The following is a 25,919-nucleotide window of genomic DNA, read 5'->3' on the forward strand; positions in this document are numbered from 1 at the left end:
CACACATCCGCCCTAAAGCCTGAGCATGGCCAAAACGGAGCTGGGGCAAGATCACTTCAGAGCATTCAGACTCCATCAAAACCTGAAAATCTTCGAAAGTGGGACACATCTCTTGGCCGCCAAAGCTAAAAACGTGCGTCACTGGATTCCAGAACCTTGTCGCGGCATGGAGAAAAGGAAGTTGTAGCGGAGTACGGCTCAGCGTGAATAGTGCATTCAAGCCGAAACCCCGAAAATTCAGCTTTTCCGAGCCATCTAGAGAAGAGATCCAAGATGTGATATTTTCTGCGAGAAACGCCTCCATCTTTGTCTAAAACTAAGATGAAATGAATGTTCCCGAAATTGAGGCTTTTATAGAAGGAAAGACACTATTCACGGGGACACGTGTCAAAAATCTGGTGGCTGCAGGACTGAGTGGCCGGCCGGCCACCTTTTCTGGCTGGCCAGCCATTTACTTTTTCAAAAATGGCCGGCCAACTGTCTCTCTCCACAAAAAATGGCCGGCCAGCCCCCAGAGGTGGCCGGCAATGCTGGAGTGTATCCCCTTGGCCCTGATTTACCCTTCGAGGGAAAGTTCCAAGCATTTCCATGCAACGGGAAAGTCAAAGGCCTTCATCTCCCTCCGTTTCGGATGCGTTCCAGTGCCTAGATCGTCCGAAGTACACTCTGTTGTCGTTTTGTTTATCGAGTTGTAGTTTTGATTATCGAGTTGTTGCATTTTGCTTATCGAGTTGTTTGTCGAGCGGACGTGTTTCGTGTTTTTGAGTCATTGCACTCTGTTTAAACAATTTTTGTTAAGGTCTTGTTTATTTGCGTTGTCAACATTGTTGCATTTTGCTTATCGAGTTGTAAACTTGCTAAAGATTCTGTTATATCTTAGTAAGTTGAGTTGCTTAGTTTGTTGCGTCGGTTCACTACCTGACTTGGTGATTACACAATGCGCATTTCCATTCAATTTCATTTTTGTGCGAAATAAATGATGCGATACAATGTTAAAAGTTAAAATACAAACACATTTTTCAAAAGCTATTTCATTTCATCATGCTTTACAACAAACAAAGGTACAAGTTTTACAAAAAATAAAACTGCCTAACAATGTGCAAAGTGCTACAAACTACTAGCAAAAAGAAAAATAAAGCAGGAAATAGCAGCATCAAAGTCCTCGGGAGCGGGAACGAGAAGCACTCCTCATCCTCTTCTGCGGGACAATCTCCACACCATCATCATCATCTGAGTCGGAGCTGTCATCCTCAGGATCCCCCTCAGCCTCGCCTCTATTCCCCGAGCCAAAACCGGAGCCTCCCTCCTCAGCAGATGTCTCTTACTGACGGTCGGTAGCCTCCTCCTCCTCCTCAGCATCCTCCTCCTCCTCATCAGGCTCCACCTCCACAACGTGAGCCCTGCGTCTGCGGACGGGTCCTCCTCGAGCTCCTCGAAAAGGTCTAGATGGCCCGGATCCTCGGGAAGGCCGAGATGGCCCCGCCCCCTGAAAAGGCCCAAATGGCCCAGCTCCCCAAGGAGGCCCAGGTGGCCTGGCCTGCGGCTGACCGGACCATGAAGGCATCTGAAAACAAAAAGTTCAATTCAAATGCATCAGTCCAAATATATACATCAGATGCAGATACAAGCAAAGGCTACATGAAGTGGGTGCATGTAAATACAGTGTACAAGTGGGGTGTGTGTCAGATGTGCTCTACACAAATAGTCTATCGATGCAGTAGAAATCAGCATGTCATCAGAAGTATGATAAATGCCAGAAAACTAAAGGGTACCTGAATGCCCGCGACAGACAACTGTGCCTCCCTACGCAGGACCATGCCCTCGAGTGTGGCCACCAGTCCAACCACCTCCTCCATGTACCCTCGCGATGGCTGCAAATATGAGCTCATAATCATCAGTGAACAAAAGAATGTCTAAACATCTGAATGATGAATGAAAAAAGTGGAGCATACCGGCGGTGAGTCCGGATCAATGGCGTATCGATCACTGGGCATCGGAGGCTCTAGCGGGATCGGAGTCGGAGAGATAGCCCCGTACTGCCACGCCATCAACTCAGTCGGCATATCTGGCCATCCGGGATGAGGATGAGTCGACGGAACCGGAGGAACCGGTCTACTCCCACCTCTAGATGTACCAGCCCTGCTAGTAGAAGGGGCGTCTGCAACCCGAGCCCGAGCCTGGCCCGAGGATGACATACCGGCAGGCCTCATCATCGGGATATGAGCTCCCGTCAATGGAGGCATCAAATATATGTGACGGTAAATGGCGTAGTCCCCCTCCTCAACATATAGTAAAGCATCACTGCCCAGCATGGCGCCGATTACCTCCGAGTAAGAGAGCCTGTCAGCAGTCCGCATACTGGCTGGAGGTACTGCGGGAGGATCCTGAGAAAGATACCCCCATACCTGGCGCAGAAAGCGTTCCCCCAGGAACCATACCCTGCCAACCGACCCTTCAAGCAGGACCCTATACTGGGAGATGTCCGACGCTCCGGTATACTGAAGTCGGAGACCATCACCCAGGGACACCCAGGGCTGCCATGTGATCTGCGGATGATAAATGCATAAACCAATCAGAAATCGAGAATATACAGAGCAAATCAAAGATGAAAATGAAAGGAACTGAAAGTTCTGAGGTACCTCTGAATGTCGCACAGTGTCAAAGTACTGTCGCAGGTTAAGGAGGATCTCTCGAGGTCTCGGCCGGTGCGGGCCCTCGAACACCAATGAATATGGGGTCATGAGAATCCCCGCCACCTCCAACTCTGGGGCTAATGATGGGAAGTATACATAGACCCATAGCTGAGAAAAGCAGTGCAGAATGTAAGTACGAAATGCTGAGAGCAAAATACAGACTGTAAAAGTGCGCTGTGTGTGCAATGTACAAGTAATGAAGAGCAGAAATGTAAATCAAGAGGACAGAAAAGTACCTCCCAGGCTCTCCAATAGCCGCCAAGTAAATCGCCCCGCCCGCGGGAGGTCGCGCTCATATAAAAGTAAAGGGTAGCCAGGCCGGCGCCACCCCAGTCATATCGATGGACCTGTGATAGGTTGACCAGAGCGCTCAGCAGATATAACCCAACTGTGTTCCCTCTGTCGGCGAACAAGGTAGTCCCGAAGAGGAACATAAGGAAACCACGGGCATACTGCTCTGTCTCCTCGGGAGTCTCAGGCACCATCTCCGCCCGCCGAAAATGGGAAGAGAACCAAGTGTATCGGACTCTCCCAGAGACCCTGTCAACAGGTGGGCGAGCCCCCAATAGATACATCCAGGCGGCCTCCCACTCGCCCATATCCTCATCGTAGGGGATGGACCAACCTCCGATGTCAAGACCGGTCAATACAGCGAAGTCAAAAGGGGTCATGGTCATGTCCCCAGTAGCAGAGAAATGAAAGGAGTTAGTGGTGTCCCACCATCTCTCTACCAAGGCTGCCATCAGTGTCCTCCTGGCAGGACGTGACAACCCGACGCAGAAAGGCCCGAATCCTGCCAAATCTACCAAGTCTCGGACGCCCTCCGGGAGCTCAGCATACCAGTCCCGCGCGATGGTGGAACCATACCCCCGCACACTGCGGGAACCAACCTGCATTCAGAATGAATACATGTGTCAATAATGAAATAAATGGGCTGTGTGCCAATGAGATAAAATGGGCTGTGTGCCAATGAAATGAATGGGCTGTGTGCCAATGAGATGAAATGAGCTGTGTGCCAATGAAATGAAGTGGGCGATGTGCCAATGAGATGAAATGGACTGTATGCCGATGAAGTGGAATAAGCTACATGCAAATTCAGTTAAATTGTGGGCTGCGTGTTCAGAAAATTTGAAGTTTGGGCTGCGTGTTGCGTGTTCACTATCTATCTGGGCTGCGTGTTCAGAAAATTTGAAGTTTGGGCTGCGTGTTCACTATCTAATCTGGGCTGCGTGTTCAGAAAATTTAAAGTTTGGGCTGCGTGTTCAAATTTCAACTAGTGTGGGCTGCGTGTTCACTATTTAAACTGGGCTGCGTGTTCAGAAAATTTAAAGTGTGGGCTGTGTGTTCACTTTCGAATTCGGGCTGTGTGTTCGACAAATCAGTGTTTGAGCCGTGTGTTCTAATGTGGGCTGTGCGTTCGCAATTAATTAATGAGCCGAGTGTTCAGAAATTCGAATGTTGAAACTACATGTTCAGGATGCAAGCGAAGTACTATGTCATAAGCTAAACTGCGTGTTCAAGCATGGCAAAGGTGCGAAAATGTACGAAAAATACAGAAAATGAGGAAAATACCTCTCGGGCCTCATGAGAGAGGTGATGCTCCGGCTCTCGGAGAAGCAGATCCACGGGTGCTCGCTCGTCAAAGCTAGTGAAGTGACGGAAGACAGCACGAGGAAGGACATGTGCTGCGGACGGTACCTCCCGGGAATGAAAAGTCGGGTCCTCGGGGGTAGAGTCATGGGATCGAAATCATCTCCGGCACCTGGAAAACCTCCGCCGTGGGGAGAATTACCCGCCATTTTCAAAGAATCTGCAAAGGGAGCAAAAATGAGCCAAAACGAGCCAAAATTGGAAAAAGTCAACAAAAGTCAACTCTCGGGAAATGAAAAAGTCAACAAAAGTCAACTCCCGAGAAAATCTTCCAAATATTGAGACAAACTTACCTCAAGTGGCGAAAATGCAAAAAGAAGCTCCGAAGCCGGAATTTAATCGCTTCAAAGTGCTTGAAACTGAATATTTTTGCGGAAACAATTTGCACGGGGCGTTGGAAAACGAGTGTGGAACTCAGATCTGGAGAAGAAAATGTTGTGGGAGGTAAGAAAAGGAAGGGGCCTCGGCTGCCTTTTATAGGCCTCAAGTCTTGGTTGAAGAAGCATGAAGGAAAGAGGTGAAAATACCAAAATACCCCCGGATCTGGGCACATGGCCGGCCGGCCCCATTTTCTAGCCGGCCAGCTATCTGCTTTTTGGATAACTGGCCAGCCAGCCATTAGCTTTATGGGAAACCGGTTGGCCACCTCCCCTTGGGAAGATGAACGGCCGGCCATGTCCCTCACATGCCCACCTAGCTCTCTGCAAATTTTGAGGAAGATCGGAGTTCCCGGGACCTGAAAAAGTTCAAGAAAAGTACACTTCCGGTCGCGAAATAGCTCCGCCGGGACTTCAGCTTCAAGTTCTGACATATGTCTCATCATCATTCATCGAAATCAAAGTGTATCCTTTTTGAATGAGTTGTAACCTTTCAGGGAAGTGGATCGGAGGCCGCGATTGAGTTACCTTCGCCGAAACACGCGTTTCCGTACTCGTTTCATGACAAATGAACACCCTGATTCATGCTCGTGTCACATTATCTTGCATTCTCATGAGCATACCTGCATTAACATGCACATTTCTTGATATTGGCATACCTTTATGTTTGAGCATACGTCGTCACGCATGTTCCACTCTTGCATTGCGATGCATTCACTTGCCGGCACTGCGTGTGTCGAACCTTCGGAATCACATTAAATATATGTTGTTAGCATATTGTGCTCGTTGAGTTTCTCTCTTTTGCAGGCACGATATTGTATGTACGGTTCAATTGAGGCTGGTGCGACCAAACGAATCGCGCAGGTATCGTATCTTCTCCGTGTGAGACGTGGCGGGGATTGAATAATCCTCCGCATTCTTAACTGCATGAAATGTAGTTGTTGCTTTGCATTCTAGCTTAAAACTGTTGCATCTATTTGCGAATACTTGCTTCATTACAGCTTGCTGCATTTGCATGATCATTGGGTTACCTTCGGCTTTTTGCATATCATTTGCATTTTGCCCCCTGCCTGCGGGCATGCCTGCGGGCACATCTCTGTTTATCCTGTATGTTTGTCTAAGTCTTCGACCTTGTCAAAAATGGGTCGTCTCTGGGCTTTGACATTCACTCCCGTCACTTGTGACTTTCGAGTTCTGTCAAAGAGGGGCAACTGTAGACACCCCATTTTTGACCGACCTTAAGACTCAGACGTCACCGATTGAGCGCTTGGTGATATTGCATAATGTGCTCGTTCAGAAGTTTCAGAGTCGCGGCCGTGAGCCCTGCCTCCGGACTTCTGAACCCTCTTCTGTGCCTCGTCTCGGTTTGCGAACCAGACTCGGTTTTCTCTGTTTCTTTTCTCGAGGGAAGGGAGAGGTCCCGTAGACCATCTCTCAATGTCCGTAGGCTACATTTGGTGGCCGTAGGCCATTTTGCCCATTTCGGAGTCCGGTTTCCGGTTTTCGGAGCCGTCAGGCCGTATGCCTCGGTTCGGGACCGCTTAACCATCTCCTATTGCTCCGATTTTTGGCATACTTCCTATTTGCTCCCTTTTGAGGGACACTGGGGGCTGAGAAACCCACTTCGTGGCCGAATGCCACTTTCGGTGCTTAACAGCCCATTTTCGGGACCCCGAACTGCGCGTTTCGGTCCCCGAGCATTCGTTTTGCAACGATTTTCGTTCATTTTTGGCAGGTACCTCTATTTTATCACCGGGGAGGACCCCACCAGTTGGTGGCCGGCCAGAAAATCTGATTGAACTTTTTGACCCCTAGCCGGCCGGCTAGGGGGTGTGGCCGGCCGGCCACCTGCAGCAAAAATACCAGGCCGGCCGAGCTCCTTGCACTGTTCCCTTTACAGCTGTGGGGCTTTATCCCCCAGAAAAGATCTTTATCCGGGGGATATTTTGTGGGGGAAAGTTACTCTCCTTTTCCCCCACCTTTACACCCCCTTTTTGGCCTATATAGCAAGCAAGATATATCCTTTGTTGGGGTTAGAAAACTTCGCCTTCAAGCCTCCATACACAACTCCATCTCCATACCTCTCATTTCTTTAAAAATCTCTAAGTCCCTAAGCTCCATTTCTTCTACACCACCAAGCTCTACCACCACCACCTCATTTCCAGCAACAAGGAAGGTTTCTCAAAGGCCAAAGAAGCTGCAAATTGGTCCAAGAAGCAACAAAAGTTTGAGTCTTCAAGGGTAAGTGATACTTCTCCTCTTTTGACCCTTTTTCTTGATCTATTTGTAAGCCCCACTTGCTTTTTGTTTCAAGCTCCGGCCCTAACTGAAAAGGGCCCTCTTTTGAGCTCATCTTCACTTTTCATTAAGGGCTCAACCCTGTTTGAGCCCTCCATGATACACTTGCTTCATTGATCCTCTTGTATGTCATAATTTTGCATGCTATTTTTGGCCCATGAGTAATCTGTTTTTGAGCATGTTGTAAACTGATATTAGGCTTATTTTGAGCCCCTCTTCAACATTGAAGAAGGGCTCAACACCATTTGGGACTTCCATGTTGTACCTACCTTTATACTCCTCTTTTCTTCCCCATTCTTGCATGCAATGGCAGCCTACCATGCTTGTGTTTTTGGCCATTTTACAGTTCTGAAAAAGTGCTTATTTTGGTCCATTCTTCATATTTCATTTAGGTCCTTTCATGGTTTGGGACCTCCATAGGTCACTTCATGTTATATCCTTCTTTTATTCCCCATTCTTGCATGTTTAGTTAGCCTATCATGCTTTTGTTTTTGGCCATTTTACAGTTCTGGAAAAGTGCTTATTTTGGTCCATTCTACATGTTTTATTAAGGGTCTTTGGCTGTTTGGTGATTATTTTGCATACCTCATGTTATAGCTACTTTTGAGCCTTATTTTGCATCACATTTCTATCATGTTTGTATACTGATTTGAGGTTTGCCATATACTGTAAATATTCATATTTTTGGTCCCTCTTCAGTGTTGTAGAAGGAAAATTTTCAGTTTGGGTTTTGCTTATATCACTTACTTCATTACCCCTCTTTTGGCCCCTATTCTTGCATGCCATTTTTGCCATACCTATGCTTGCTGTTTGGCCATGTTTATAACTGTGAAAGTGCCCTTTTTGGGACTGCCTAGCTTCTGTCTTTGCATTGCATGTCCATATTGCGCATGTTTGGCATAGCTATAGTCCATTCCGGGTGCCTAAATTCGCATTTCGGGACAATTCCATGCATTTCATGTCATTTCGCCTCATTTCGGGACTGTTTTCCCCCATATTTTAGTGCTGAAATTCCATTACCATGTTTGCATATCATTTCCCATGTCATTCCATCACATTCTGCCATCGCCTCAGTTTGCGTGCCCGTGTGCACGCATTTCGAGGCACTTCATTTTTATCCGCCGGCATCCTATGTGAGTGTGGCTGAGGCTCACTCATGTTGGTATAAGCCCATATCATGTTTCTATGTCATTTCATAGCATTTTGCCATTGCCTCGGTTTGCGTGCCCGTGTGCACGCATTTCGAGGCATCTCATTGTCATTGCATTGCGTATGCCGTCGCCTCAGTTTGCGTGCCCGTGTGCACGCATTTCAAGGCGTCTCATTTTCATAGCATTTTGCCATTGCCTCGATTTGCGTGCCCGTGTGCACGCATTTCGAGGCATCTTATTTTCATTGCATTGCGTATGCCATTGCCTCGGTTTGTGTGCCCGTGTGCACGCATTTCGAGACATTTCATTTTCATGGCATAGTGCATGCTAGATTGTATCTTAGATTGCATTCTGTCATTTTCTCGGTTTGCGTGCCCGTGTGCACGCATTTCGAGGCATCTCGGTTTGTGTGCCCGTGTGCACGCATTTCGAGACATCTCATTTCCATAGCATCGTGTATGTTAGGATTGTATCTTAGTCGCATTTCATGCATATCATGCATATTGCATCGTGTCCGGAATAAGAGTTAGCCCGGGCACGGGAAACGAGGTACATTTCGTACTCCGAGTGACGGAATGTGTCTCAATTCCCCAGTCACCGACACTCCGGATTATCCATGATGGAGTTAGGTTTTAGCTGTAGTTTCATGTGCATTCATCCTATATTGAGTTGTGCATTTCGATTCCTCGGCCATCATGCCTCGGTATGCGTGATTGGTGGCACGAGGATCGAGACATGCATATATCTGTGCAAATACATTGCTATGCCCCTTTCCTGCTCTCTGTTGCAGCAAAACGAAGAATCAACAACTTTTTGGGGCTTGGCACGCATTTAAAGAACAGGTGTAAACAGAGGCTAATTGGGGCATTCCGGTGGATTTCCACGCAAGACAACCCGGACATGCATCATCCATCAGAAGCAAGGCAGTCCCTGGCTTGCACGCCAGTTTTATTTGCTTTCTTAGTTAATTCATTAATTAATTAGGATCTTGTAATATTTTGGACTGTAATATTCTTTTATTCGGGACTGTAATATTGGGACTGTATATTTATTCGGACCCTCTGCGCGAGGGCACAACTGTAATAAGTGTGCGTGAGTGTGATGTATGTCTTCCAACCCCACGTCTTTCTCCCTTTTATTTATCCGCTTATGATGGTTAGATTAGGGCATATTTAAATTAGCATACAGTATGACAGCATGTTTGCATTCATTCATCTGTATTGCATGCACCGGGCTCGGCGCATCATACTAACTGCATTGTACTCTCAATTCCAAATTGAATACATGATAGTTGTAGCATTTCATATGCCATCTTAGAATAGCCGAGCCTGCTATAAATTGCATTTTGCATGTGTTGCATTAGGCATTTCTGTATAGTTAGGATCATGCATGATTTCTAATGAATTCCTATTTTGGCTTGGAGTACTCGGTAAGCTTTATGCTTTAGCATCCTTGCATGCGTGTGAGTGACTGCCATGAATAGCATGCTTACCATGAGACTACGTGCTTATCTGATATAACTGCCTGAATGCCTGTGGGTGAAGGTTGGGTTACTTAAATTGGAACAAATCATCAAATGTTCTAAAGCCTACTTGCGGGTAGCAAACCATTTTCAAAAACAAACATGAAATGTTTCGTTCCAATTCAGGCGACCCAGTCTATATTTGTATGCTGTGCGCATTACATAGTAACCTAGGCTAATAAACCGGAATAAGAACTCACAATGTTTTCAAAAATTGATATCATGGTTAGTAGAGGCCGGTCTATGACCGGGCGAGCGGGGGTGCTCACGAAGTGACCTTCCCCAATCGTACCCAAGTTCCCGAGCCGAGGCAACTTTGGTGATGACGGACACGTGGCCTTTTGGCACCGAGTCAGGGTTTCCTAAATTTTCCAAAATAAAATATTTAGGTGGCGACTCTGTATCTGGCAAAGCAGTCCATGTTTGGCACTTCTTTCAAAAATCAGTTTTCTCAACGATTTGCCGGATTTGGACTCTTTGGTTTAGACTTAGAACCGTGACTAACGAAAGCCGAGTCCGAGCTCTAGCGAGGTCCCCCGCGGGCTTGTTACAAAGGGTAATTTTGAAAAATCAATTTTTTTAAAAGTAAAAATATACTATCAAAGCGTAATTTTGAAAATCAATTTTTTTTAAAGTTTAATAATTGTACTATCAAAAAAGTTAAATTTTTCAAAACGAACTATTATTTTAAAACGGAAGAAGTACTTTTTAAAATCATTGATGATAACTAACTTTACTCCTACAGAAGGTGAATCAAAGTCAAAGACCAAGGAAATCATTGAAAACTGACGGTTTTGAATTCTCACAAATTGGCAATCTAATTTGTGAGAATAATTTAAGCTTGATGGATTTATTTTGAAATCGATTTCAATAATTTAAATTATTCATTTTTTATGATTCATTGATTAGAATATCCATATAAAAAATTAAAATAATTGAAAATGGGTAATTACATGTTCGAATTACATTTTTGTTACAAAAAATAAATGACTATTTTGAAAATTATATTTATTGTCCATTTTACCACCGATATCTAATCATTTTAAATTTTTTCACAAATATACTACTTAACAAATCTTAAAAGGTAACTATTCAAATAATGAAAATCAATCCCAAAATTAATCCATCAAACCCAAATTATTCTCTCAAGTCGAATGGGGACTTGAATCCAATCACAAAAGCAAACAAAACCCGCCAACCGCCCGCCCCCCCTCCTCTCTCTCTCTCTCTCTCTCTCTCTCCCACACACACACACACACATGTGAGTACCTGATAATTCTCTCAAGTTCTCACACACACACGTGAGTACCTGATAATTCTCTCAAGTTCATTGTCATGGAACAAAACCCACCAAGTTCAGAAACGTTGGTGGAGCAAAACCCATCCACCAACGTTTCTAAAAAACCAATGATTTTGTTTCTCAAGTTACTTCCTTTAATCTGATAAATCCACCAAAACACCATTGTCATCGAGTTTACTTTACTTCAATTTCTCATTTACTCGATGTACGGGGAGTAAATATTCCGCGGAGCCCGAACTTCTTTCGTCCAAGCTCCTCGTTTGTCTGATCGACCTGCGAGCACAACAGCGGTGAGCTACCCGGCAGTGTGTGGCCGGAAAACCACTCTGACAGTCAAGTTAGCACACACTCAGGGATAAAGAGAGAGAGATGAGAGAGTTGAGTGTTTTTGGTTTATCTCACCAAATGATGTTCTCCCTCCAACATGGGGGGCACAGCCATGCTTATATACTTTCTGCGCTCAACTCTGCACCCATTAATCTCTCGACAGGTGGAGCTGCTCTCCCATCTATCAGCACAAATCCAGCAAACAACACCTAACCAAACCGTCAGACAACATTAGCGGGAACTTGGCAGCTTGGCGGCATTACCACGACCGTGCTGCGTAACGTGCCTGAGTGCTCCACTCGCCGAGCTCCATAACGGCCGAGCTCGGTAGCATTCCGGCAAAGCCAAGTTCAAGGCAGGTCAGCCGGTGAACAAAAGACATTCCCCGTCGAGCTACGCGTGCATCCCATGGAACCCGGGTTGACAGGCGGTCATCTTGGCCAAGTAAGCTCGGTCTAAACATGGGACCTGGACCTCGGGCCTAGGCCTCGACCGAGCAAGATCAACTCCAGGGAAACCCCAGTTAGCTTGGCCTAAACAGGGGGCCTGAGCCATGACCGAGTGAAACCCACTCGAAACAAGCCCAAGTTAGCTCGGCCCAAACGTGCTCGGCCCTATCCAGTCCGGCTTCTTCCACGGCCCAAAGTCAAATTATAAATCTCCCTCTCAATTGCCCCTTAATTTCGTCCGCGCTAGCGTGACTGGGATTACATTACAAGGCCGGGCTAGACTCTTTGCTCGGTGGTTCACTTTGCTTGATTTAGAAACTTCAAAGTTGACAAGCAAAGTCAGCTCGGCAACTTGCTTCTTTGCGAGTAAAATCAGCTCAGCAACTTCCTTGGCGAGCAAAATCAACTTAGCAAGGACCTTCAAAGTTAGAGAGAAAAGTCAGCTCAGCAACTTACATCTTGGCAAGCAAAATCACCACGGCGAGGAACTCCAAAGTCGGCAAGCAAGGTCCGCTCCACGACTTGCTTTTTGGCGAGCAAGATCAGCTCGGCAAAAACTCCAAGGTCTATGAGCAAGGTCCGCTCCGCGACTTGCTTCTTGGCGAGAAAGATCAGCTCGGCAAGGAACTCCAAAGTTGACGAGCAAGGTCAGCTCGACGACTTGCTTCTTGGCAAGCAAGATCAGCTCGGCAAAGAACTCCAAGGTCGGCGAGCAAGGTCAACTCGGCGACTTTCTTCTTGGCAAGCAAATTTAGCTCGGCAAGGAATTCTAAAGTTGATTAAAACCATCAACAAACCTCTTGCCGAGTAAAATCCATCCGACAAAGAATTCCAAAGTTGATAAAATTAACAACAAACCTCTTGCCGAGCAAAATTCGCCCAGCAAGGAATTCTAAAGTTGATAAAATCATCAACAAACCTCTTGCCGAGCAAAATCCGCTTGGCAAGGAATTTTGATCTTTCCGTCAAAATGATCGTTAGTTGCCCCTTGGTCCGCATTAAATCCGCTTGGCGAGGCGAATATACAACAATTTTCAAGAAAATATTCTACTTGTTTCATTGCGCCAATGGCAAAAAAGGGTTACAAAAATAGAACTAAGAACAAAACTTTAGATTGGCAGAGTTCGATGTTTTGGAAATGGATCGGCCATTCACATTCTGTGAGTTTTTTGCCCCTTTTCCTCGGCCTTCTTACTGACGTCTTCCAAAAACCGAACTCCTTATAACCCTTCCATGGTGGTTTGCATGGCCATCATCTTGTCCGACTGCGTAAACCTTTCCCACTACTCTCTTGTTCTCTACTACCGGACTTGCCGTCACGGTAGTTGCGGCTGCATCGTCTTCGACTCGGATGTGCTCATTAATGTGTTGCATGAGTAATTTCATGGTCGACGGTTGATTCATTGTGAGCGAGTCTCTCAGTCGATGTCCAACTGGAAGACCGCGCTTATATTGAGTGATTGCAAGGTTGGTCAAGCAATCAAAGATCTCGTTAAAAGTCTCTCAATACTTAGTGTTATACACCTTCAAAGAGTCACCTGGCTCCATCTTTGCTCTCAAGAGATGGTTAATTTCCTTGGGCGTTTTGATGTTTGTCTTAAATCTGGTGACAAATGCCTCTGCCAACTGTTGCCACCCCTCGATGCTCTCCTCCGGCAGCCTTTCGAACCATTTTAGGCCCAACTCACCCAAACTCAATGGAAAAACAAGGCACATGAGCGCATCGTTTCCCCTGTGCCCAGCCATAACCTATTGGAAATGGCTTACGTGCATATATGGATCAGTCTTTCTGTCATAGAGTGTGAACTTTGGTTGATGGAACCCGGGGGAGCCGTGTGTTCTCGATCTCTCCAGAAAAAGGGGTGGTGCTCAGCCTTGCTAACACTCTGTCTAGTGGCGCGTGTGCCGCCAAGCGTGGTTGTGGTATGGCGACTTTTCATTGGTTCGCCCTCTAGGGACCAGCCATTACAGTGCAGGCACCCTCTGTGCCTCCTGCCGGCGAGCGCGCTACTCCAACATATCCTTCAAGTCTTTCGAATAGCCGAAGCGAGAATATCTCAACGCCGTCGTCGGGCGTGAAGGGTGGTAACTGTTATCCTACGTGCGAGATATCATCGCCGGCGCAACCTAGTCTCCAGCTCTGAGGCTTCTCGTGACGGAGAGTGAAGGGGTGCGACGTTTATTAGGACTGTTGGAACGGCGGGAATGGGCGCGCTCACTGTGGTTTCCCACTCTAGCGACGTCCTTTCCTTTTATCTGGCGTCTCATGGCCGCCTTTATCTCCGTCACCATATTCTTGATGATGGTATCATGGTCTCTCAGCTTGTCTTCCAAGTGTTAAGTGTGTGAATCTCGCCGTCGGTGACGCTCTTTTGGAATGACAGAGCGCCCAAAACTCCTTGCGCGCTTGTCTCGCGCATCCCAGGGAAGTCCTTGTGCGGTCTCCAAATCAGCCATCGTCGGACTGACGGACAGGCCATCTCTGCACCGAACAGACTCTGGCGTGATGCCGTCGATGGCGAACAACGAAATGTCGTCGTGGTTCGCCATAAAAGATGAGCAGAAAAGCTTAGAGGACAAGGTTTTGTTTGTCGTTTTCCCACAGACGGCGCCAATTGTACAGGGAACAAATACTCTGCAGAGCCCATACTCCATTCGTCCAAGCTCTTCGTTTGTCTAATCGACCTGCGAGCACAACAACGGTGAGCTACCCGACAGTGTGTGGCCGAAAAACCCCTCCGACGGTCAAGTTAGCACACACTCAGGGATAGAGAGAGAGGAGAGAGTGTTTTTGGTTTATCTCACCAAATGATGTTCTCCCTCCCGCATGGGAGGCACAGCCATGCTTATATACTTTATGCGCTCAACTCTGCACCCATTAGTCTCTCGACACGTGGAGCTGCTCGGTACGTTATATAGTTTATTTTAAGACTTATATCCATATTTTATTATATTGTCTATGATACACTGGTTATAAATAACATTATTTTTTTAATATTTTTCGAAATCAATTGTAAAAACTTGTGTGAAATATTTTTGTAAAAATTTTCGATATTGTAATTAATAAGTACCCCCCCTAATTTAATTTTCTGGCTCCGCCACTTTGGTCATGCCTGTTTGGTTATGGGTACCGGTGATGGGTTTAGTAAATGTGCACCATGTCAGAAATGGTTTTGGAAAATATGATTTTTCCTTAATTTTGGTCTAATTTTTAAGTGGAACCCATGGGTCAAATTTGGTGGGTCTACATGGTAACGCGTTTTATGCCGCATTGTGATTCACGTGGTATATTTGGTTACTCAAAACTATTATCGGGTAAATGAAAAATTAAAGCCAAAGAGAGCTCCATGGAAATGGTATTTTTGGTGAAATTTCCTAAAAGTTTGATTTAAAGCTTGTCCCACATTGATTTTGTAAGCAAGTTTTGAGTGGATTTATAAGGCATGAGATTGTAACTTAGGGAGGACCTCAAGGGGCACCTCAAGTTTGTAGAAGGGAGAAGTTATGGGGAAATTGAGCTAGGCCCATTGGACCAAAAAATAAACATGCGTCGTCAGCCCGCCCAGTCGTCTGTTCGTCCGGGCAGGCTGGGCTTAGCTTGGGAGCAAGTGCGTGGTGTGGTGTAAGGTTGGGCTTGTCCAGTCCAATACTAATTATTTTTTGGAATTTGAATTTCAAAAATTAATTTCAAAATTGGCTCCGATTTTTCCCCACCTGAACAGATGTATATCTGTGTGAATTTAAACCAAACAGATTCATATCTGTTTGAAATTTAAACCCAACAGGTTCCTTACCTGTTCATTCAAACCGAACAAGTATAATACTTGTTCAAATAGGTTTTGCACCTGTTTAATTCAAATCAAAGAGCCACGAATTTTCCTGAATAAAGGCAGTCCCTCATTTGGATTTTCACTCCAATTTTCATCCCAAATTCTACCTGCTCTGCATTTTGCTGCATAATTTTTCCTGTGAGAAAGAGTTTAAACACTAAGTGTGTTCGTTGTGCGAATAATTTGTAGTGCTACTATTATTCGCAGTTGATCATTTTATACTGGGAGATAGATGTCCACAATCTGAAAGCACCGTGCAGAGGACAAATTTGTCTTAAGGACACAGTGTTAAATACTGGACTTGATCAGAATTTTGTTCAATAAATACATGAGGTTATTAATTTATTTACTTTCTGTTTTATTATTTTTCCTGGTTTAGATTTTGATTTTGATTTTGTTTTTGTAACAAAATAAAAATCTGTTTTTATTTATTTATTTTATATTCTGGTTTGACTTTTGAAATCAAACAATCTCTCTCATTTTCTTTATTTCTTTTATTTGTTGTTAGGTACACAAACATAATTTATTCGTAATACAGTGAAGATTGTCCAACACACCAATCATGCCTGTTTGGTTATGGGTATAGTAAAGGTGCACCAGTCATGGGTAGGGTTGCAAATAAATCGAATTATTCATGAACAAGCTCGGCTCGGCTTGGTTCGTTTAATAAATGAGTCGAGCTCGAGCTCGAATATTAGGCTCGTTTAGTAAACGAGCCAAGCTCGGCTCGTTTATCTTTATTTAAATTATGTAATAAATATATTATTTATATATTAAATAATATAAATAATATTTTTTTAAAATAATATAAATAATATTAAAAAAAATTATCGAGCCGAGCCGAGCCAAACCGAGCCAAGCTCGAGCTCAACAAAGTTCGCCTCGGCTTGATTCGTTTGCAACTCTAGTCATCGGTATAATAAAGGTGCACCAATCATGCCTGTTTGGTTATGGGTATAGCAAGAGTGTTTGGTTACGGGACGGTCCACTTTGTGACAGCGACTCCAAATCACCACCATTTATTATTTATATTTTATTTTTTAAAATTTCTAGTATTTATTTCATAAAAATTACACGGCCAGTTGAGGTAATGAAATTATAACATTATTTTCAATATTTTGTATTGAAATAAATATATATATATATATATATACACACACGTATACTTATGTTACATTATACAATTATTGTCCATTCTCTTCTGAATTATCTAATTATTCACATTTTCCCACAATGTTTAGACATAATAATTATATTGATGTTTTGACCAAACTCTTATGAAATTTATATTTATAAGAGAATTTATATTTATAATAGTGAGAGATTGTTGTTGGCCGTGGTAGACTAATGGCGAGATCTATCTCGATGATTTCAATAATTTATCTCTTCTCTAAGTAAATTATTTATGTAAGAATTTAAATGGGTCACTTACAAGTATGTTCTATTAATTAGATTTATTTATTCAAAAGTCTTGACAAATAGATTTATCACTGTAAATTTATTCATAAAAATAAGAGAGACTGATAAATTTATCATTGAATAAAAAATGAATAGAACTTAATGGTATTTAAGTCTCTTTAATGGGATTAGTTGGTAATTATCCTAATTTAAATTGGTTAGACAATTATAGTTACTAATCGGATTACATTTTGTTTTTAAAAAAGTGTACCGACTTGAATGATTGTAAAAATTGACCATCCATTATTTTGAAAATAAACTAATAGAATCATATGTGGTTATAGTTATTCAATTAATTTAAATTCTTAAATAAATAATTATTTCTCAAAATTTTAAAAAATAAACGTTTCATATTATCGAGGTGAGTCATATGTTGACCCACTTAGGTCCACCAACACCATTTAATTAGAAATTTCTATTTACAGATATCTTTTTCTTAAATGGGTGCATCAATGATGGATTAAAGGAGTGTTGGGGATGATCGTAAGTCAAAAAGTTAAAATAATAATAGTAATAATAAAATCTCATATTATATTATTAGTTAGTATGATAATTTTAAAATTATATGAGTTAACTCTTCAAATTTATATATTCGCATACTAAAATTATATATGTGATGGAAATTTTAAAAATAGTTATAGTCAAATTTTATTAAAAATTATCTAAAATTTTAAGTCTTCAATTACTATTAATCCGTTAGCAAAAATCTGGTTAGGGCCAAACGACAAACGAGTTTCGACAAAAAATCTAGAATTTCACAAACAACAACAAATCAAGCAATTGTGATTTGAATGTCCTATGCCTTGATAAATTCAATGACTTCTTTGGAAGTTGTAATGCGAAGACATAAATGTGAATAGAAGAGAAAACCATTGTTTAGAAGGTATTAAGATGTGTGCGTGTATGCATATGTATATTTGCAAGGTTATTGTACATTAATACAAAGTGAAGTTTTGATAAGTGCTTTTAGAACTAGATTTTGAAGTTACACCAACATGGTTTTTATACTCATGCACACCAAGGCGATCAAAAACTGTCTCAAAAACCCAAATGGCATAATCTCGACTATTCCAACTATAGAGAGCCTCTAAAAGTCTCTAATGCTTGCATTGGGGACAAAAGTCAAAACGAAATCGGTCCGCCTCCCCTACTTGCCCTTCATAAGGAATAGTTTGGAGGAGAACGAATTGCCGTAATATTTTGGCACCAAAGCAAGGTACCATTCCATTTATCCCCACTAGAGAGAGGAAAGTTAATCCCAACGCCCTAATGCCAATTCGATCAAAGAGACAAGCACCCGTGTACGGTGTACCATACCACAATATCAAGAGTAATGCTCTCAAAAGTTTGTCCAATCGGCAATATCTTGTGGGATCTTTAGGTGCAAGCGGTTTTTTTTTTTTTTTTTTTTAATGTTCAGTATAAAAAGAAAAGAAAAATAAATAAAACAAAACAAAAAAAAATAAAGAAATAAAACAAAGAAAATAAATAGTATATCAAATGGCTAAATACCCACAACTATAATAGTTCGGCGCAACCCAAAAAATGGCATGTTGGGTTGTCATGCAAGATGAAAAGGCCGCGGTAGGTCTCTGCAGCTACGGTAGATATAATGGAGTGACAAACCATTGCACGTCTATTGCTTTTTAAAAAAAATCCCCACTGGATTGTAATTACTCTATTGATGATTTCTGGTAAAGGTTTTCAAACCAAAATGTACAAGAACCAACGGTTGGTTAACCACCAAAACCACAAAAGGAAAAATAAGAAAATACCAACCAAATTAATACATGAGCTACACAATATGTTAACCAGATTTTTTATTTTTCTCAAATAAAAAAGTTTCATCAAATTACTAGTAAAATGCAACATTATTATAAGAGTAGAGAAACTATTGATTGAATCAAACAAAGCATTCCAAACCAAACCAAACCAAACCAAACGAAGCCTTAAGTCCCATCAAATGGGGTCGGCTACATGAATCCTTCTTCTCCACGCGGCCCTATCAAAGGTCATTTCATTAGTCAAATTAAGTAGATTCATATCTCTATTTATAACGCTAGTCAACGTTAATCTAGGCCTACCCCGTCCCCTAACACTTCCATCTACCGTTACAGCATCGCATCTCTTCACTACTGCCTCTGTTGGTCTCCGTTGAATATGACCAAACCATCTCAAACGATTCTCTCTCAACTTATCTTCTATCGGTGCTACTCCTACCCATTCCCGAATACACTCATTCCTAATCCTGTCCTGTCTAGTCTTACCACACATCCACCTTAGCATCCTCATCTCAGCCACACTCATCTTATCTACATGTTGTTTCTTAGTTGCCCAACACTCCGTCCCATACAACATAGCTGGTCTAATAGCCGTTCTATAAAACTTACCTTTTAGTCTAGTGGGTATTCGTTTATCGCACAATACCCCAGACGCACTTCTCCACTTACACCATCCCGCCTTAATCCTATGGGCCACATCTGCATCAATCTCTCCCGCTGTTGTGATAATCGACCCTAAATAACGAAAATGTTCACTCTTAGGCAGTTCTTGGTTCTCAATCTTCACTTCTCCTCTGCTTTCATTGTTACTGTTACTAAATTTACACTCCATGTACTCTGTCTTAGTTCTGCTTATTCGAAACCCTTTAGATTCAAGAGCTTTTCTCCAGATCTCCAACTTTGTGTTAACTCCTTCTCTAGTCTCATCCACTAACACAATATCGTCTGCAAAAAGCATACACCATGGCACGTCATCCTGAATATTTATCGTCAACTCGTCCATAACTAAAGCAAAAAGATAAGGACTTAAGGTAGATCCTTGGTGTAACCCTACAGTGATAGGAAATTCATTTGTTTCTCCAGCTGGCGATCTAATAGTGGTCACCACCCCTTCATACATGTCCCTAATCACGTCAATGTAGCCTTTTGTCACCCCTTTCTTCTCTAACGCCCACCATATTATATCTCGGGGCACTCTGTCATATGCTTTCTCAAGGTCGATAAACACCATATGAATGTCTCTTTTCTTTTCTTTATACTTTTCTATTACTCTCCTCAAAAGATAGATCGCTTCCATTGTTGACCTACCAGGCATAAACCCAAATTGATTCTCTGACACCTCTGTTATGTCTCGCAATCGATGTTCCATCACCCGAATCAAACAAAGCATTAAATAAAAATAATATAAACAACAATCTAATTAAATAAGGAAAATACACACGATAATGAGAAGCAAAGAATACCTTATTTTATTTTTTTTCCGACTCCACTCATGCCATCAAAACTTCCAAGTAAACAACCTATTTTATTACAAATGAAAAGAAAAAATATATATAAGAAACTATATACTCTTGATTCCAAGCATTGAAACCTATTAGAAAATAAAACAGTTGCACTCCAAAAGTTCTTCTTCATTAATATATATATATAAAAAAAAACATATATATATATATGCTCTAATAAAAATAATGCACGGCAAAAAAAATAATTCAAATAGTGATCTTGAATCTAGACAAAGATGAACTGAAGAAAAGAATGTAAACCCCTAAGAAGTGTTAGCATGTCTAGCAATGACAATGAAGTAGAAACATTACCTGAAGACTGAGGGGGCATGTCTCTCGGCCCTTTCGAGTCTCAACCCATTAAAATGATGAAAACAAAGTGATGAAGAATGTGATCTAGTCTCTGTTTATTATGGGAGATTCTATTCCACACTTCTTCTTTTTTTTTGTCTCTGTGTACAAAATTAATGAAGATAAAAGTTATGACAATTTTATCATGAAGCAAAATGACCATAATGACTACAAATTCAATCTAGATTTTCTATATACACATCTTTAAAAAACAATAATTCTCAATGCACATCTTTAAAAAAAAAATTAAAATTAAAACTTAGTTCCTACATTGTTTCTCACTACCTCTATTGTTTTCCATTACTTGCTACACTCCATTGTTACACTCTATCCATTGCTTCCATAAACTACTCTGATATCAAGTACTGAGAAATTGTAAAACATTCAGCACTACAGAACCAATTTAATTTTAAAAAATCAAAATTTAAATATCAAATATTTATAAATAATTCCGAAGTATATAATTGAAAATGTACAATAATTTCGGAATATTTTTTCTGAATATTTTTTCTGATTGATCTTTCAGTTCCTTCGGATTTCAATGGCTGCCAACAACAGCCCCTCTGCCCTAGAAAAAGAACAGGTACTTCATACATATACAGACATTGACACTACATATGTATGCTTATGAGATAGGTAAAACTATTAACCGGAAAAGATCACTTTTTTTGATGATTTTGTGCAGATCACGAAACCCCTCTCTTTTTTTCTTGAGATCGCAAAATGGAAGAACAATAACATATTATTGCTTTTATTGTTCACAAATACTGTAGGGTTACGGTGGGATGGTTGGGGAAAGAGGAGAGAGAAAGAGGAATTACCTGAAAATGCTTGGGGTTTTCGCAGCAATTGCTTTGGTTCTCCTACTCCTCTTTATTCTCTGTATGCGGCTAGGGCTTCCCAGCAACCACTTCGTTTGCTCATATATATAGCGAGAGAGAGAAGGCTTCAATCTGCAATAGTTTTGGTTCCAAAAAAAAAAAAAAAAAGAGATTTTTATTGATAAGTCTAATTTAGAAGTGTTTTAATCTAAAAAGTCTATGAATGAATTTTTTAATCCATTTAGTCCCATGTATGTATAGTTTTATTCCATAAAATCCATTTTCTTAATTTACACTATTTTCTTGGACACTTATGCCCTTATATTCAATTTTGATACCTTTATAAATATTTTTTGAACGATTAGCAATTTAATGATGTGAACATTCATATTTTAAAATTCACATTGGTAGGAATGTAAAATTGGCCCGTGGGCGGCCCGAAACCCGCCACGAGGCGGGGCGAGCCCGGGCCGTTGACAATATGAATATTCACATTGACATATTAACATTCACATTAATAGGAGTGTAAAATTGGCCCGCGTCCCGTGGTGGCGCGAAACCCGCTCGCGACCCATGGGCGGCCCGGGGTGGGCCCGGTCCGGCCCATTGACAATGTGAATATTCATATTGACATGTTAACATTCACAATAATAAGAGTATAAAATTGGCCCGCAGCCCATGAGCGGCCAAAAGCCCGCCCGCAGCTCGGGGAAGGCCCGGCCCATTGACAATGTGAATATTCACATTGACATGTTAACATTTACATTGATAGGAGTGTAAAATTAGCCTGCGCCTCGTGGTTGCCCGAAACCCGCCCACAGCCCGTGGGCAGCTCGGGGCGGGTCCGGCCCAGCCTGTTGACAATGTGAATATTCACATTGACATGTTAACATTCACATTGATAAGAGTATAAAATTGGCCAGCAGCCCAGGGGGGCCCGACCCGGCTCGTCCCATTGACAATGTGAATATTCACATTGACATGTTAACATTCACATTAATAGAGTGTAAAATTGGCTCCCATCCCGTGGCGGCGAGAAACCCGTTCGCGGCCCATAGGCGGCCCGGGGCAGGCCCGGTCCAGCCCGTTGACAATGTGAATATTCACATTAACATGTTAACATTCACATTGATAAGAGTATAAAATTGGCCTGCGGCCCATGGGCGGCCAAAAGCCCGACCGCGGCCCGGCTCGACCCGTTGTCAATGTGAATATTCACATTGACATGTTAACATTCACATTGATAAGACAATAAAATTGGCCCGCAGCCCGTGGGCGGCCCGAAGCACGACTGAAGCCCGAGGCGGGCTTGGCCCGGCCCGTTGGCAATGTGAATATTCACATTGACATGTTAACATTCACATTGATAGGAGTGTAACATTGGCCCGCAGCCAGATCGTGGCCCGAAGCCAGATCGCAGCCCGAGGCGGGCTTGGCCCGACCCGTGACAATGTAAATATTCACATTGACATGTTAACATTAACATTGATAGGAGTGTAAATTTGTCCGCTGCCCGAAGCTCGCCTGTGGCCCGGGGTAGGCCCGGACCCAAACCCGAGCCGCCCCGGGCCGCCCATGGGACGCGAGTCAATTTTACACTCTTATCAATGTGAATGTTAACATGTCAATGTGAATATTCACATTGTCAACAGGCCGGACCGGGCCCGTCTCGGGCCGCCCACGGGCCGTGGGCGGGTTTCGGGCAACCACGAGGCACGGGTTAATGTTACACTCTTATCAATGTGAATGTTAACATGTCAATGTGAATATTCACGTTGTCAACGGGCCGGGCCCGCCCCGGCCTGGGGCCGGGCTTCAGGCTGCCACAGGTCACGGGCCAATTTTACACTGTTATCAATGTTTATGTTAATATGTCAATGTGAATATTCACATTGTCAACAGGCCGGGCCCGCCCTAAGCAGCGGGAGGGCTTCGGGCCGCCCACGGGCCACGAGCCAATTTTACACTCCTATCAATATGAATGTTAATATGTCAATGTGAATATTCACATTGTCAACGGGCCGGGCTGGGCTCGCCCCGGGCCGCCCACGGGCTTCGAGCCACCCATGGGACGCGAGTCAATTTTACACTCTTATCTATGTGAATGTTAACATGTCAATGTGAATATTACATTGTCAACAGGCCGGGCCGAGCCCGCCCCGGGCCGCCCACGGGCCGTGGGTTGGTTTCGGGAAGCCACAGGGCGCGGGCTAATTTTATACTCTTATCAATGTGAATGTTAACATGTCAATGTGAATATTCACATTATCAACGGGTCGGACCGGGCCCGCCCAGGGCAGCCCACGAGTCGCGAGCTGGTTACGGGCCGACCACAGGCTGCGGACTAATTTTACACTCCTATTAATGTTAATGTTAACATGTCAATGTGAATATTCACACTGTCAACGGGCCGGGCCGGGCCCGTCCCGGCCTAGGCCCGGGCTTCGGGCTGCCTACGGGTCACGGGCTAATTTTACACTCTTATCAATGTTAATGTTAATTTGTCAATAAGAATATTCACATTATGAACGGGTCGGCCCGGGCCCGTTCCGAGCGGTGAGCTAGCTTCGGGTCGCCCACGGGCTGCAGGCCAATTTTATACTCTTATCAATGTGAATGTTAACTTGTCAATGTGAATATTCACATTATCAATGGGCCGGGCTGGGTCTATTTTTTTGGCCTGTGGGCTGGCCCGGCCCGACTCGAATTTTTCCGGGCACCTACGAGGATCGACATGGGCCGGGCCCCTACACATTGACGATATGAATATTCATATTGACGGTGTGAACATTCACATTAGGGGTATTTTGGTAATTATGTCACCCATAGAATTTATTGAAATATAAGAAAATAATGTGAACTAAATGGAACATAAGTAAATGCAAAGGGTATTTTGGTCTTCTTATCTCAAATTGGACCTAATGGAATAGTCAAAAAGAATATGGGTTGGATGGAATAAAGCTTTTAGAAAATAGATTTATCAAAAAAACTCCCTTTTGTTTTATATATATATATATATATTATCTCAATTGTCAATTAAAGAAATTAAAATAAAGAATAAAGATATATTTGGCTCAAATTGTTAAAAAGTTAATTTTGCTAAAATAAATTGGAAAGAAACATTAAATTTTTTTCTTTTAATATTAAAAGCGATAGTTCATTAAAAAATTTTCATTTAGAAAAAAAAAAAAAGAGGATTATAGGTGATAATTTATTATTCATCTAAAATTATTTTCGGATCAAATGAAAATATAACTTTTTTATTCAAATACTTTTATTTTGTAAGAAATTTGTTTTTATTCTATTTAATATTTTATTGTAATTTTTAAATTAAAAAAATTTCTAAGAAATCATATTTAAATTATTTATGCCATTATAAAAAGTAATTTTTTTTAATATCAACTTAGTGGTAGTTTGGAAAGTGCAAAATAAGTATACATTTTTACTTTTTACGAATATATATACACAAAAGTTGAGATGTGATATGACCTAAAAAAGATAATTAAGTATACTTTTTATTTTTACGAAAAAATGTGTAGAAAAGTAGAGATGTGATGTGACCCAAAAAATATAAAAAGATAAAAAAAAGTGAGTTAATAAGAGACTTCCCAAACAACCTTGTCAGACCTTTCTGAAGAATGTATTTTTTAAAATATCTTCAAGAAAAATTCTATTAGAAATCTTAAGTATATTGCTTTTTCTTTTGTTTATTAATATTAAATTTTTAATTAATTTTATTTATTGTTTTAAAAAAATGAATTAGCAAATAATTTATATATATATATATATATATAATATTTTGCTTTGGTTGTTCAGGTTGTTTGGTGTTTCTACCCAAGTCCACTCAAATTTAATTTGAATTTTTAAATTTCTGCATAGATCCTCACTTAATTTAAAACTATATTGTTCAATCTTTAAAAAAATTTAAGCTCAACTCAAGTTGTTTGGGTTGAGCTTACCTAAAGTTTGCAATTCTAACAAGGGGGTTAAAAGTTATATGATTAAATTTATGACAAATTAAAAATTAATAAATAAAGTGTGATAAAATTGTGAGACTTAAATTGTAAATTTCAATCTTCTTTATTTTCATAATTTGCAAATAAAAATTTAACTATTTATATTATTTTGTATAAAAATATATTATTAATTTTTTGTATATACCGTGCATAACACGGGTTACTACTAAAAAAATAACACTCCAACTATATTATTAATTTTTGTATAAAAATATATTATTAATTTTTTTTATATGCCGTGCACAACCCGTGCTATAAACGTTTATGTACTTTTTTTTTAAATAAAAAAAATTAACTAAATTAGTCAATTCCTAAAATAACCCTGAGTGTTAATCATTTAACAGTCAACCTCAAAGAAAATAATAATATTCTGATAATTATATTTGTGTTGTA

General features: G+C 41.8%; 2 protein-coding genes across 3 annotated transcripts in view; both read right to left on the reverse strand.

Moving 5' to 3' along the window:
- LOC114272198 (glutathione gamma-glutamylcysteinyltransferase 3-like) overlaps positions 1 to 21,647 on the reverse strand; it is a 51,758-nt gene extending 30,111 nt beyond the window's left edge. For both annotated transcript variants that reach the window (XM_082910939.1, XM_082910938.1), the window contains exons 1-3: positions 21,511 to 21,647; positions 20,651 to 20,790; positions 20,300 to 20,356 (exon numbers count right to left, since the gene is read on the reverse strand). The gene's annotated coding sequence lies outside the window, so the exon portion shown is untranslated. The remainder of the gene's footprint in view (positions 1 to 20,299; positions 20,357 to 20,650; positions 20,791 to 21,510) is intronic.
- On the reverse strand, positions 1,016 to 8,376 carry LOC145814288 (protein MAINTENANCE OF MERISTEMS-like). The gene is made up of 7 exons (XM_082910937.1): positions 4,637 to 8,376; positions 4,266 to 4,503; positions 2,930 to 3,583; positions 2,640 to 2,801; positions 1,953 to 2,546; positions 1,773 to 1,871; positions 1,016 to 1,564 (listed from the first exon to the last, which is right to left on the reverse strand). The coding sequence occupies exons 3-7, from the start codon at positions 3,434 to 3,436 to the stop codon at positions 1,322 to 1,324; spliced, it is 1,605 nt and encodes a 534-aa protein (XP_082767063.1). The 5' UTR covers positions 3,437 to 3,583; positions 4,266 to 4,503; positions 4,637 to 8,376; the 3' UTR covers positions 1,016 to 1,321.
- Positions 21,648 to 25,919: the final 4,272 nt, after the last annotated feature.

Source organism: Camellia sinensis, unplaced genomic scaffold (genome assembly GCF_055761805.1).
Source record: "Camellia sinensis isolate YWXY unplaced genomic scaffold, ASM5576180v1 Unanchor1, whole genome shotgun sequence".
Taxonomy (NCBI): domain Eukaryota; kingdom Viridiplantae; phylum Streptophyta; class Magnoliopsida; order Ericales; family Theaceae; genus Camellia; species Camellia sinensis.

What these genes read in the sequence shown, in the direction of transcription:
- LOC145814288 (XM_082910937.1), bottom strand. Translation starts at nt 3,436, where the DNA reads ATGGCAGCCTTGGTAGAGAGATGGTGGGACACCACTAACTCCTTTCAT. An exon ending in GCTATTGGAGAGCCTGGGAG is followed by an intron (nt 2,802 to 2,929) that starts GTACTTTTCTGT and finishes TGCTTTTCTCAG; the next exon opens with CTATGGGTCTATGTATACTT. An exon ending in TTGATCCGGACTCACCGCCG is followed by an intron (nt 1,872 to 1,952) that starts GTATGCTCCACT and finishes TCATATTTGCAG; the next exon opens with CCATCGCGAGGGTACATGGA.